The sequence below is a fragment of the Microcaecilia unicolor genome, chromosome 13 (genome assembly GCF_901765095.1).
Source record: "Microcaecilia unicolor chromosome 13, aMicUni1.1, whole genome shotgun sequence".
Taxonomy (NCBI): Eukaryota; Metazoa; Chordata; class Amphibia; order Gymnophiona; family Siphonopidae; genus Microcaecilia; species Microcaecilia unicolor.
Genome location: NC_044043.1, coordinates 96,906,416 through 96,921,848, shown reverse-complemented (window position 1 = coordinate 96,921,848; position 15,433 = coordinate 96,906,416). Strand labels below are relative to the sequence as shown.

At 43.3% G+C, this 15,433-nt stretch overlaps 1 protein-coding gene across 1 annotated transcript in view; it reads right to left on the bottom strand.

Moving 5' to 3' along the window:
* The window catches only part of WNT4 (Wnt family member 4), a 94,566-nt gene that overhangs the window by 26,595 nt on the left and 52,538 nt on the right, over window positions 1-15,433 (bottom strand). Inside the window, exon 2 of the mRNA XM_030222571.1 lies at window positions 226-461. Within this exon, the coding sequence (XP_030078431.1) occupies window positions 226-461 (236 nt within the window). The remainder of the gene's footprint in view (window positions 1-225; window positions 462-15,433) is intronic.

The following is a 15,433-nucleotide window of genomic DNA, read 5'->3' as shown; positions in this document are numbered from 1 at the left end:
ATAGGAACAAAATCACTACTTGTGAAAAATAAGCCCATCTCTTGGTGGTGGGGGGGGGGGGGGCACATAACTCATGAAAAAGATCACTCTATGGTATCGTAAGAAGCAGCTGCAACACCACTCATTAATTCATTCAATTCTACGTAGAATTCTTATAAGAATCAGAAGGGCCTCCTGGGGGGGGGGGGGGGGGGGGTTTGAAGACCATGGAATGTATTTTCTCACCTTGTGTCACCACCTTGCCAAAGACGGGCAGGGTGTCCAGCGTGGAGCAGTTCCAGCGTCGGTTTCGGAACTGGTGCTGACACTCTTCTATTGCTAGTTGAGCTCCTTGTCGCACAGAGTCCATCACCTCCAGGTTCCGTTTGCACATCTGTACCTGCCGCTGGATTAACCCCTTCAGTTTCTCACAAGTCTCCTCCTCGGAGATGCTGCCCACTGATGACAGCTTTGCCAGATACCTGTCAGTAAGAGACACAGATAGATATGTCATTAAGCTCTGAGTAGCTCTGGAGTATGAGCCCAAGTAGAAGACTTCAAGTCAAGACCTGTGCAAAATTCCTGGTTCTCCTCTTTCAAGAGCTCCAGCCTCTGCTTGGAGAATGCAAATCGTTAGGCACTGTTCAACTTCTGCAATCATGACTGTTAAGTCTCCCACACAATCATTACAAAGTATGCACATCCTGGGAGCTAGGAAGACCTAAATTAGATGTGAACGCTACTAGAAGCCACCTCAAAGCAGCCATGCAGACAGCTATTATGAGTTGCAGAGGGTACTCTGGGGATGGACAGGGGAGAGAAAATGTGCTGGTAGTGAGGTGGACAGAGTGTGTGCTAGGAAGATGAAAGGATAGGTTGGGGGGGGGGAGAGGATACTGGCGAGAAAGAGACAGAACTGAATGGAGGGAGGTTATAAGAGTATAGAGAGAGTGGAAGGCAGGATGGAAAGCGGGAGAGAGAGAGAAGGTGCTAAGCAAGTGGCAGGGTGGAGAGGGGCCGAGAATGTGCTGAGTGAGTGAGGGTAGTGTGTATAGAGAGAGAGGATGTGAAGCACTGCATAAAGACGTCAAAAGGATTGGTATGCTGGACAGGGAGTGAAAAGGGGGAGCAAAGGAGGATGTTATTGGGAGGGGAGAATCGATGCTTGGGGAGAAGAGAGTGTGGATGATGCTGTGCCAGAGCTGTTGCTACCAAAGCTAAATCGGTGGAGGGGCACAAGCCTAAAGTCTCCCACCCCCTCTCTCACACACCTTCTTTCAAGTTCCTTTAAATGCATTCCTTCACCCCAGCTCAAAACACTTCAGAAGAAATGAGGTTTCTATATTTGAGCAGGGGGGGGGGGGGGAATCATTTCCCTTCCCCACCCTGGTCATTTGCAATAAAGAAGCTTCTCTGAGAAAGCAGATCCCCTTCAGTTTATGTATTTACTATTTGTTATACTACCAAACCAAATGACTCCCAAGGTTGTACCAAGTTTCCAGTACCTTTTCAAAAGGCAGCAAACAGGAGAAAGAGAAAACAAGTGAGAAAAAAAAAGACAAGGGAAAAGAAGGTGAGATGAATACATACATTGCAATCTGGACAACCAGCAGCCATGAACCGTTTTGGAGAGAAAGAGGAGTCACGCAGCTGGCCAGGAGTCAAAAGGATCCTATCTCTCTGCCAAAGCTGACAACAGAGCTGTATCTTCATACAATCTATGCTGGATGCAAAGAGCAAATCATAAAGAAACTCCAAACTGCCCAAAACACCGCAGCCAGACTCATATTTGGAAAAACTAAATACGAAAGTGCCAAGCCCTTATGAGAAAAACTACATTGGCTCCCAATCAAAGAGCGAATCGCATTCAAAATCTGCACCCTGGTTCATAAAATTATTCACGACGAGGCCCCAGTGTACATGGCAGACCTTATAGACCTACCAACCAGGAACACAAAAAGATCAGCAGGCACATTCCTGAATCTCCACTACCCCAGCTGCAAAGGACTAAAATATAAATCCACATATGCATCCAGCTTCTCTTATACAAGCACGCAACTATGGAATGCACTCCCAAACGTCATGAAAACAATGCACGACCTAACAAATTTCTGGAAATCATTAGAAACCATCCTGTTCATAAAGGCTTACCAGAACGATCCAACCTAAACACCTGTAACCCCGCAACACAATCGAAACTCCTACCAGAACTGGACAAAACTTAACTCTCTCTCCTTGAATACTTAATATACTCTGTCACTTATGAACATTAACACTAGACCACTCTGTATTTTGCTCACCGGAATTGGTGATCGCCATCACGGTACTATGTATAAGCCACATTGAGCCTGCAAATAGGTGGGAAAATGTGGGATACAAATGCAACAAATAAATATTTGTGAATCTATGGTAGTTATTTTCTCAGCACAGGTTTCAAGGGGGAGTGCTTTGCAGGTGAGTAACACAACAGGATGAGGATGGTCAAGTCTTGTACACAAGGCGGGGAAGGAACTGAAAGGAGATGATTTTTGCGAAGAGTCAAATGGCCATGAAGGGCAGTAGGGGGAAAATGGAAGAACTCAGCTAATACAAAACACAATGCAAGAGAAGTTTGAACTGAATTTGAGGAATGATGGGCAGTCACTGTTGCTCAAAGAGAAGAGGGTTAACATGGTCCCATCGTTTAACATTGAAGACTAGCTTAATGATAGAATTTTGGATGAGCTGCAGCCTCTTAAGAGAGGAGACAAGCAAACAAAAAAGGAGAGCATTGCAGTAATTAAGACAATTGATCACTGAGGTGTGGATAAGTGTAAGAAGAGTTTTCCTGTTCAACTAAGGCTTGAGGCAACGAATTTACAGCAGAGTAAAGACAAGATTTACTAACTAGATCAGAGAAATGAGACTTAAAAGGATGAGGCACCTCCTGAAGAACCTCTCACCAGAGGACTCCAGATTTCCTTCAGTGGACAAATCGTCTTGTACAGTAGCCCTAGAAGTGACATGGCTGATGACCCGGAGCCATCTGGTAGCCCTGGCTTAGCTGAAGTCTAAGCCTTCTGCTTGTGGGATCACAGCTGTCACAATGCAAAAATCTGTAGTGTCACAGGAGGAGAATTTAACATTGGATAAGGTCCAGCAGCAGAGGGGAGAGATGGACAGATTTACAAACTGCAGAATGTCCTTCAGCCAGTCAAATATTTAGATTGGACAGGCATGCCAGACTTCATAAATCACCTAATCACTGAGATGACTTCAGAACAGAATTAATCCCTTGGAACTTGTAATGAATGAACAGTATAATTTCCAACTTTCATCTTAATATAAGAGACCTTAATATCATGTTTATACAATTCCTGGGGTTACCCACTGCTGCATGATAGAGCTTTATATCATGTATATCATAGGCGGTGACTGAACTGTTTGGGGAGACTTAGATGGGGCGGGGCAGGGCAAGTTAAAATCCTTAGAGTGTGAGGGGGGCAACACCTATGTCAGCAGGAAAAGGACAGTAGGGGAGCTGAGAAGGACCTCTCTTCCATGTGTACCAGCTGCCTTCTCCTAGTAAATCTATGACCAATGGTATTATAGAAACTGAATACACTCCAGGGAATTATATACCCTCCCAAAATCAAAATAACGCACACCAAAATAATACAACATATGAAACAATAGTATTTGTAGTATTCTGGAAATATGTGCAGGTACTTTCACACTTGGCTCCCAGTCAGTCCCAGCTCCCCAATACAGCCTACTACTATTTAGCATTTCTATAGTGCTACAAGGCTTACGCAGCGCTGCACAAACATAGAAGAAAGACAGTCCCTGCTCAAAGAGCTTACAATCTAATAGACAAAAAATTAAAGTAAGCAAATCAAATCAATTAATGTGTACAGGAAGGAGGAGAGGAGGGTAGGTGGAGGCGAGTGGTTACAAGTGGTTACGAGTCAAAAGCAATGTTAAAGAGGTGGGCTTTCAGTCTAGATTTAAAGGTGGCCAAGGATGGGGCAAGAAGTAGGGGCTCAGGAAGTTTATTCCAGGCGTAGGGTGCAGCAAGACAGAAGGCACGAAGTCTGGAGTTGGCAGTAGTGGAGAAAGGAACAGATAAGAAGGATTTATCCATGGAGCGGAGTGCACGGGAAGGGGTGTAGGGAAGGACGAGTGTAGAGAGATACTGGGGAGCAGCAGAGTGAGTACATTTATAGGTTAGTAGAAGAAGTTTGAACAGGATGCGAAAACGGATAGGGAGCTAGTGAAGGGTCTTGAGGAGAGGGGTAGTATGAGTAAAGCGACCCTGGCGGAAGATGAGACGGGCAGCAGAGTTTTGAACCAACTGGAGAGGGGAGAGGTGACTAAGTGGGAGGCCAGCAAGAAGCAGATTGCAGTAGTCTAAACGAGAGGTGACAAGGGTGTGGATGAGGGTTTTGGTAGAGTGCTCGGAAAGAAAGGGGTGGATTTTATGGATGTTGTAAAGAAAGAAACGACAGGTCTTGGCAATCTACTGGATATGAGCAGAGAAGGAGAGAGAAGAGTCAAAGATGACCCCAAGGTTTCGAGTTGAGGAGACAGGGAGAATGAGAGAGCCATCAACAGAAATAGAAAACGGGGGGAGCGGGGAGGTGGGTTTGGGGGGGAAAATGAGAAGCTCGGTTTTGGTCATATTTAATTTCAGGTGGCGTTGAGACATCCAGACAGCAATGTCAGACAAGCACATTGCTGTCTGACAGCCTCTTCTTGTTTGCCAGTGGTGTTCGGCAGCACTGTAACAGAATCCTGTGGTTTCCAGCAACCATAAAATCATTTGCCTATCAGTTTTTCTGGCAGGTTGCCAAATGGTCACCAGGCTTCAGATCTGCTGACCCTTAGTTTACTGATACATTACCAAACATGTTTGGAATATGTACTATTTATTTATTTATTTATTTATGACATTTATATCCTGCATTAGCCCGAGTAGAACTCAGGTTCAATGTGGCTTACATAAGAATTAGAAAAGCATTAACGTGTTCAAAATATATTAACAGAAAGTAAAATAAATCACATAATGTTAGACCAGTAAAACTTGAGTTAGGAGCAAATGTAATTAAATACTTACGGGTCCTTTTATTAAGCCACAGTAAAAGGTGGCCTGTGGTAGTACTATCTGTATTAGCTATACCCAGGGGTGTAGCTATGTGGGGCCACGGGGGCCTGGGCCCCGGACCCCCCTCCCACTGCCAACCCGCCGTCGCCGCTGCCTACCTTTGCTGGTGGGGGACCCCAACCCCAGCCAGCCGAGGTCCTCTTCTTCCTTCGTTCTGTTTCTGACGTCCTGCACGTATAACAGAATGAAGGAAGAAGAGCACCCTGGCTGGCGGGGGTTGGGGTCCCCCGCCAGCAAAGGTAGGCGACGGCGGGGGAGGGTTGGAGGCGGGTGAAAGGTGGTGGTTGTGGCAGGGGGGGGGCGGCAGCTAAAATGTGCCCCCTCACCTCGGGCTCTGGACCCCCCTCTCGCCAAAGTCTGGCTACGCCCCTGGCTGTACCTAATGTTTAAAGCAGCAGGTCTGAGAATCGGGGAAGCCAGGGTTCAAATCCCACTGCTGCTCCTTGAGATCCTGGTAAGTCATTGACTTGTTGCCATCTTGGGTCTTCAGTCTTGCTGGAAGTTAGTTCCTCCTCCTGAATTAGCTTTTGCGAAACAAGGGGGGGGCCCTTTGTCAGGGTATTATACTGAGCCTTGGAAATACAGGACAGCTTTTCAATGTTATTCGGTGATTTTGTCAAGCAAGCAGTGGAACAGCGTGTGCTGGAAAGCTAAATAGTTTTGACCCGTTGTGGTTCCATTTCATGGAACAGGTCTATTCAAGGCTTAGATTGAACTGAGTTTAGCAGACACTTTGGCTTTTATTGGACATAAGTAATTGAGCCTGTTCTGGGTTTTTTTGATGGTGGCTTTTCCTCCCCCTGAACAAAAAGAGGGGAGTTGGTTTCCACCATTGTTTTTTCAGGCAGGCTGAAGCCAATAATAGATAACCCCATTGAGGTTTGTTGAAAAGTTTGACTTCCCTCTGGGTGGTTAAGGCTTCTGTTTGTTTAAATTGTAAAAAATGTCTTAGCCAAGTGTATCCTTTAACAGTTCTTAGAGCAAAATTAAATTAGTTAAATCATTTAACCCTTCATTGTTTCAGGTACAAAGTTAGATTCTAAGCCCTCCTTCCTTCCTTATCCGATCAGTCGAGTATGACTCTCGGTCACTCTGTGGATCAGTGTTCGCCATGCCTTCCGATTTCATAAGTACATAAGTGTTGCCATACTGGGACAGACCAAAGGTCCATCAAGCCCAGCATCCTGTTTCCAACAGTGGCCAATCCAGGTCAGAACTACCTGGCAAGATCCTGAAAAAGTTCAATATATTTTATGCTGCTTATCCCAGAAACAGCAATGGATTTTTCCCAAATCAATTTAATAATGGTCTATGGAATTGTCCTTTAGGAAGCTGTCCAGACCTTTTTAAATCCCCGTTAAGCTAACCGCCTTTAATACATTCTCTGACAATGAAGTCACAGCTTCTTTCAGTTCTGCTATGTTCATTCCAATATCTTCCTTGATAGTATCTATCCAGTGAATTCTTGGGTGGCCTCTTTTCTTTTGCCAATAACCATTCCAAACATGATGTCTTTTTCGAGGGACTTGCTTCACATGATGTGCCCAAAATAGGAGAGCTTTTGTTTTGCTACCTTGGCCTCCAGTGAGATTTTTGGTTTGATACATTCCAGAACTGCTTGGTTTATTATTTTGGCTGTCTATGGACAGGAAAATACCTACTGTACCATAAGTACATAAGCATCACTGTCCTCTGATAGACCAAAGGCCCATTAAGCTCAGTACCCTGTTATCAACAGTGGCCAATCCAGGTCAGAAGTACCTATTGAACCCCAAAATTAAAAGAAAATCCATGCTCCTTATGCCAGGAATAAAGCAGTGTATTTTCCCAAGTCCATCTTAATAATGGCTTAGGGACTTTTCCAAACCTTTTTTAAATCCTGCCATGCTAACTGCTTTTATCATATTCTCTGGCAATGAATATTTTCTTTGATTTCTTCTAAATGTACTACTTAGGGCTATAGTTATCAATCTGTTAAGATGGGCTATTGTGCTATTTACAGGTCCCATTGTATGCCATTAGACCTTGTTACCAAAAACCCAGGTTAACAGTAAAATAACTTGTCTGAAAAGTAGCCCACTGTGACAATTTCCCCTCTACTTACTAATAACCCAGGTTATCAGTAAAATAACCTATTTTAATGGTAGCCCACATTAATAACTTTCCACCTTAGTAGCTTCCTTGTGTCCCCCCTAGTCCTTGTACTTTTGGAAAGAGTAAACAAGTGATTCACACAATACTACACTCACGACCTTTTAGACCTATATCATATCTCCCCTCAGCTGTCTTTTCTTCAAGCTGAAGAGCCTCTTTAGCCTTTCCTCACAGGGAAGTTATCCCATCCCTTTATCATTTCGGTTGCCCCTTTCTGTACCTTTTGTAATTTCGCTGTATCTTAATTGATCAGAATTGCAAACGATATTCAAGGTTCAGTCGCATCATGGAGCGAAATAGAGGCATTATAATATCTCAGTTTCATTTTCCATTCCTTTCCTAATAATTCCTATTTGCTTTCTTAGCTGCCACTGTGCATTGAGCAGAGGGTTTCAGTGCATCATCAATGATGACAGCTAGATCCTTTTCGTGGGCGGTGACTCCTCATGTGGAACCTTGCATCACATACCTATAGTTTGGGTTCCTCGTCCCTATGTGCATCACTCTACTGGTTTGGATGCCCAGTCTCGTAAGGTCTTCTTGCAATTTCTCACAACCTTCTTGTGATTTAACAGCTTTGGGTAACTCTGTTTCGTCAACAAATTTGATCACCTCACTCATTCTTCCTGTTTCTGGGTCATTTATAAATATATTAAAAAGTAGCAGTTACAGCACAGATTCCTAGAAAACCCCATTAGTTATCCTTCTCAACTGAAAATATTGACCCTGTGGAAGGGCATTTTCAAAAAAACAGTTAAGTCCAAAACAAAACTGGCCATTTCACAGCCATAGTCAAACAGGAAGAATGTCTAGATTTCCCGTTTGATGATGACTGTGAGGTAGACGTTTTTGCACTGAAAATGTCCAAAATGAACAGCCATTTTCCAAAGTGAAATGTCCAGCTTTGGAATGACAAAAAACCAAGGACATGAACATCTGTCAACACCATTTTCAAACACGTAGCCACACTGACATCCCTGTAGAACAGAGGAGTAGCCTAATGGTTAGTAAACCAACGGACACAGGTTGAACCCACACTGTGGCTCTTGTTTTTGTAAATATGATCCCCCCAGGACCTGAAAAATACCTAATGTACGTGAATGTACACCATTTTGATAGCCTTCAATCTTGTAGGTGTCTTATATATTTAGGTATAGTAGGTATTTTTCTATCTATGGAAGGCTCAGAATTATTTAAAAAAAAAAAAAAAAAATTAAAAAGCTGGGACTTGAACCCCGAGTCCCTTGGGTCATAGTCCACTGTACTAACCCCTAGGCTACACCTCTCACCTATTTCCTGTTTTGTTCAGAATGGCCATAATACCTGCAGCTGACATAGAGCCTGGTTTTCCTTTCCAGTTTCATTTTCAGGGGAGAGGGAAGAAGACAAGCAACCACTCGGGGGATTAAGGAAGGATCATGCCTTAATCCCTCCAGTGATCAGCTGCTCAATTAGAGCAACTTTTTGTAACTTGGACGTAACTGAAAACAGGTCTAGATAAAAAGTCCTTTTCTTTCTTTTTTAGACATAGACTTATCTTCTCATTCAAAAATCCCTGTTGCACGTCCTACTTTTGCCCCCCCCCCGCCCCGTCCCACCCAAAAAACACCCACAACATGCCCTCCCCCTTGCTGTCTGGATGAACTGCAATGTGAAACGTCCAAATTCTGACCAGATGGCCTTTTGTTTAGGGACAGCATTTTAAAACGTCCATTTGCTATGAAAACGAGCACCTGAACCTCTTTTAAGCGGTTCTTAACCCACAATTGGACGCTGCCTTCTATCCCATTAATTTTCTCTGGAGTTGTTCATGAGGTTCTTTGTCAAATGTCTTCTGAAAATCCAGATAGACAATATCAACTGGCTCACTTTCATCCACCTGTTTATTCATCCCTTCAAAATATAACTGAATGTAATTCACCTTGAGCTATAAGGTTTTATTTATTTATTGCATTTGTATCCCACATTTTCCCACCTATTTGCAGGCTCAATGTGGCTTACAGAGTTTGGATTCTGACGTAGTTAATCCATGATATCATTTACAATTAGTAATGTTCAGAGATTAGGTAAGGGTAGAGAGAAAGGTGGGTGTTCTGCAGGGTAGAAGGTGGACTGTAATAACTGTGTGGATTTGTTGAGGTAGTTTTGTAAGGCTATGGGTTGTCTTTGTAGGCCTTGTGGAAGAGATGTGTCTTCAGGGATTTGTGGAAGTTAGTTATTTCGTTAGTAGCTTTCAGGGCTGTAGGTAGTGCATTCCACAGCTGCGTGCTCATGTAAGAGAAGGTGGTGGCGTGTATCAGCTTGTATTTTAGTCCTGTACAGCTGGGGAAGTGCAGATTGAGAAATTGGCGGGATGATCTTATGGCGTTTCTGGGCGGCAAGTCCACAATCCAAATCCAAAATCCAGTACCCAACATAGTAAATGACGGCAGATAAAGACCTGAACGGTCCATCCAGTCTGCCCAACAAGATACTCATTTTACATGGTATGTGATACTTTATATGTATACCCGAGTTTGATTTGTCCTTGTCATTCTCATGGCACGGACCGTAGAAATCTGCCCAGCACTGTTCCTGTACTAACAGTTGTGAAGCTAACATCGAAGGCCCTTAGAATTTACACCCAAGCCCATCCATATCTATTCAGTCACGATCAACGCGTAGACCGTAGAAGTCTGCCCAGCACTCATTTAGCTTTCCAATTACCGGCGTCACCACCCAATCGCCGCTAAGATTCCGTGGATCCATTCTTTCTAAACAGGATTCCTTTGTGTTTATCCCACACACATTTGAATTCCTTTACCGTTTTCATCTCCACCACCTCCCTTGGGAGGTGAAAACGTCAGCCAGGACTTCTACCATAACGGAAGGGAACTAACTTCTAAGAGTCACAAAACAAGGACCTACCTAGGAAAAGACACCACTGTATTCGGCACCAGGATATTACCCACTGGAAAACTAAACAAGCAGGATTAGCATGGATTGATCCTACAGAGTCATTCGGTGCTAACAGAAGTCCTGGTCTCTCGCACACTGGCTGAACACAAACCATCACCAAATATAGAATAAAATAACCACAAAGTAAAAATAGTAATAGCCAAAATTAAACTGAACCCCCCCAAGAAACCAGACTATGCACAGAGTGCAACACCACAGAAACGGAGATGCATGTCTGTGCAAAATATAAAGCCAGCAGATGTACATTTCAAAAACGGACACATTCCAATCAAAACATTACAAATGAATACAAATAAAACACAAAATGGAAAATAGTGATATATTAAGTTTAATAAAATAAAGTGTTTTTCGATTAGTTTTCAGAGGCCAAAACCACCTTCCTCAGGTCAGGAGAGGACACTGCTGTTGTGGAATCCTGCCCTGACCTGAAGGAAACTGTGGAAAGTCGAGGTCTTCTCTCCTTCTGATGACTGACGTTCCCTCTAGACTGTGCCGCTGTCCTCCAACCACATTTCCGCAAGCGCGAGGTGATGTTCCAATATCTTGTTTTCAAGGTCTTCCAGAGTCCTGCAGAACTTGCCTGTCCCTCACTATTGAAAACATGACGTTAAGACTGTACCACCACTGGCAGGAATGTAAGCGGACGAAACTCCTGCACAGTTTACAGGCAACTGGTCCCAAGAGCAGGTTCCTTTCTCTAAGAGTTAAGGATTCTCACTCTCCTTGAATTCGTTCCTAGAATCACCTCCTGGAAACTCAATCCAAAACGTCCAACTTGGAAGACTCTCTCCAAAGGGAAAGGGAAAGTTCCTGTCTTTCCCTCCTGTGAAACTAACGAGGCACAGCTTTTTAGTTGTTCTCGTGGCTCTTTCAATAGAGCACCAGCTCCCTTGCTCGTTTACTTGGTTAGACGGAGTCCTCTGTTTATCAATTCCTCCTCACATCTGGACTGGGCAGGATAAATACATGAGTATTGCCACACTGGGACAGACCAAAGGTCCATCAAGCCCAGCATCCTGCTTCCAACAGTGGCCAATCCAGGTCACAAGTACCTGGCAGAAACCCAAAGAGTAGCAACATTCTATGTAGGACCTTAAATAGCAGCAAGATTCTAGAATTCTAAAGAATAACAAGTTTCATGCAGAATTTCAAAGTGTAGCAACATTCCATATAGAACACCAAAGAGTAACAAGATTCCATTCAGAATCCCAAGTACATAAGTATCGCCACACTGGGACAGACCAAAGGTCCATCAAGCCCAGCGTCCTGCTTCCAACAGTGGCCAATCCAGGTCACAAATACCTGGCAAGATCCTGAAAAAGTTCAATACATTTTATGCTGCTTATCCCAGAAATAAGCAGTGGATTTTCCCCAAGTCAATTTAATAATGGGAGAGGGGATCTCCCTCTCTAGTACAACACTCCTAATGAACCCTCCCATACAAAACCAAACAAATCCCTTAGTAAGAATCTAGGGGTCTCTAAATGCAATCATTATTTTTTCACGGAAGATGCTAACTATATTTATGCGGAAAATGATAAGTCCCTAAATTGAATAAATCCCTGCACCTATTTGGATAAAGATGCAATCAAAACATTCTTGCTATTTTTGTGATGCAGATGTCCTGTGTCCATTGAAGGGTGCTTGGCTGGTGATACAGTCTCTCTTGATCTCCAGAAGACATTTAGGTGACGACAGAGTCCATGTGGTCCTCGTTTTTTGGGTGGTGGTAGCCTATGTCCCTTGTTTCATAGAAATTAAAGGAAAAATACAAGTTACCCCCAGCAACAATAAAATTATTTAAACAAAACTCCCCAAAGAATGATCATGTCCTTGCATTGTTAATAATCCTAATGAATCCTTAAAGGTGCAAGCTTTCAGAACGACCAAGGACATTGGCTGACAAAGGTATCCAGTTATTCTGAAAGATCTCATCTTGAGAAATTTGCTAGTCTTCTGAAAGTATCTCTACCCAGCTATTAGACTAGGTTTCCTCTTGTTATATAGCTGATTTTTGTGGTTGGACTTCTCATGTTCTTATAATGTCCTGTCATAACTTAGAAGGTTTAATTGCTGCCTAGGAAAATCCTGTAAGAAAAAGTCATAGGTCGCTTGAGTGAGCCAAAGTAAGCAGAGAGTGCATGTGCGTGCCAGCTGCCACATTACTTCTCAGCTTGCACTGTGCTTTAATTACCAACAAACATCTCCCTCCAAACCACTTCCTTTTATAATCCTTCTTTTGATCCACAAGCACCTCTCTCTTTTCTCAATTTTCCTAAGCCTGAAGCCCAAGTCTGTGGATAAAGAAGTTGGCAGAGCATTCCACGGTTGGAATTCAGTGGTGTCTTGAAATGAGGAGGTTGGAGTCAGCAGCCTGTCATGGATAAACCATTTGAGGTTGGCCTTTTTGCTGGGCTCTCGCAGGCTTGTTCTAAGATGCCATCAGCCTGAGAAACACTGCCTTCTGGACACTCACAAGTGCATCTTAATGATCTCACCAGCTCGAGAAACCCTGCTGCCTGCTTTTTCCAGATCTCATCCTAAAAATGTCATGCACGCGAGAAACATGCATCACTTCTCACAACCACATCCTAAAAATCTCTGATGACTAAGAAACACCACCTTCTTGGGCCTCATCACAGCTGCTGTATAATGAGGTACAGGTAAAGCTCGAGAACCAGGAAGTTCTAGGCGTTTGCAATCACTGTCGGTTTCCGAAATGCTGCATTTACAATTTTACTATATCCAAATGACTTTCTGGAGGAGTCTTCAGTCTTTCGTTCTTCACTCAGATGAAAGGCATCCTGGCAGCGAAGTAGTAATAAAGTTGAGGTTGGACATAGCATAACAGCCATCTCTTCCCAGTGGAGAACATTCTTCATTGTGGAAATGAATCTTACCTCATCTCATGTCTATGTAGATCTCCACACTGGATCTGCATAAGTTAAAAAGAAATGGCAGGGCTGATGTGGGAATGATGCCTCTACATGACTGACAATGTTTGATTTAAAAAAGGCACTCGTATTCTGGTTTTAGACCAGGCAGCCAAATTCGAAGTGGATATATTATCATCCTGAAAAGAAAACGCAACTAGCTTAGAATGATGAAGTCAAAGAGATGAGGGGAGAGCTGGAGAAAACTGGAATAAATTCATGTGTTCGTTTACCCAATATGGAAGAATCTCAACCGGGTAGACTGGATGGTCCAAGTTGGTCTTTATAAGCTGAAGTTTACTGTTACTCTTCAAGAGAAGAGTTATCCAGAGAGAGTTAGCTGTACTTTGCTATATATGTGAAATGTGAACATCTCATTAGGACTTTCTCGCATATGGTGTGCAGCTGCTCCTATATTTAAGAATTTGGGGCAGATTTATCTCATCAGTCAGGACTCACAGCACAGATCAGCGAATGCGCCGGATACCAGCGCTGAAGAAGACTAAGGCTGGCGGGGGTTGGGGACCTCCACCAGCAAAGCTACCTGGCAGCAGTGGGGGGCGAAAGTGGCGGGCAGGGGGCAGACTAAAATGTGATGCCCCCCCAACTTGGGCTCTGGACCCCCCTCCCGCCAAGGTCTGGCTACGCCCCTGGTTTTAGCAAACATCTTTCTCTGTAGTTCAATGCCTGGAACATCCTGTTGGGATACAGCGGTATATAAAACATGAATTAGATTAGAAGTATATAGTAGATATTTTCTTCTATCCAGAGGGGCACTGAAACAACAGAGGATTAAGGGCGTCTTTTGCAAAACCACGCTAGCGATTCCTGCATGGCAAATGAGAGGAAGTCCATTCAATTCCTATGGGCTTTCTCTCATTTGCCGTGTGGCAACTGCTAGCGCGGCATTGTAAAAGAAGCCCTAAGTGACTTGCCCAAGGTCACAAGGAGCACGAGTGGGATTTGAACCCTGATTGCTCTGGTTCTTAGGCCACCCATTCTAATCATTAGGCTATTCTTCCTGCGCCTTAAAAATACAAGTTTAAAGGTCACACAAAGGTAGATCTTTGTAATATAGTGATTGTAAAAAACTTCACACAGAAACCAACACTAAATCTAGATCTGCCCTTCAGTGAAGAGTTGATTCATGGCATCCACACAATTAGGCTTTATTTTTTGGCATAATACTGGTGGTTTGCCATTTCTGTCTCCTGAGGTATGGAGGGTTAAGTGACTTGCCCCAGGTGACAAGAAGCTGCTGTGGAATTAGAACCTGGGCCATCTAGTTCCCAACCCACTGCTCTAGCCATGAGGCTACTCCTCTGCTCCAAAGTAAATCATGATTTTTTACTTGTTCCAAAAATACAAAGACTACGGGACACTCAAGGAAGTTACATGGAAATTCTTTTAAAACAAATAGGAGGAAATATTTTTTTCACTCAATGAATAGTTAAGCTCTGATACTCTTTAATGGAGGATGTGGTAACGGTGGTTTATTTATTTGTAGCATTTGTATCCCACATTTTCCCACCTATTTGCAGGCTAAATGTGGCTTACATTTCCCGTAATGGCGGTTGCCATTTCCGGGTAACAGAATTATAAAGGCATTGCATTAAGGTGCATACATACATGGAAAAGGAGAATACATTATAGTATTGTATATTGGTTAGTGTATCTGGGTTTAAAAAAGGAAAAGTCTATAGTCTGTTATTGAGACAGACATGGGAAGCAACTGCTTGCCCTGGGATTTGTAGTATGGAATGTTGCTACTCTGAGATTCTTCATGGAATCTTGTCACTCTTAAGGATTCCAGAATCTTGCTATTCTTTGGGGTTCTACATGGAATGTTGCTACTCTTTGATATTCTGCCTGGAATCTTGTCACTCTTAAGGATTCCAGAATCTTGCTATTCTTTGGGGTTCTACATGGAATGTTGCTACTCTTTGATATTCTGCCTGGAATCTTGTCACTCTTTAGGATTCCAGAATCTTACTATTCTTTGGGGTTCTACATGGAATGTTGCTACTCTTTGAGATTCTGCATGGAATCTTGGCACTCTTAAGGATTCCAGAATCTTGCTATTCTTTGGGGTTCTACATGGAATGTTGCTACTCTTTGATATTCTGCCTGGAATCTTGTCACTCTTTAGGATTCCAGAATCTTACTATTCTTTGGGGTTCTACATGGAATGTTGCTACTCTTTGAGATTCTGCATGGAATCTTGTCACTCTTTAGGATTCCAGAATCTTGCTATTCTTTGAAATTC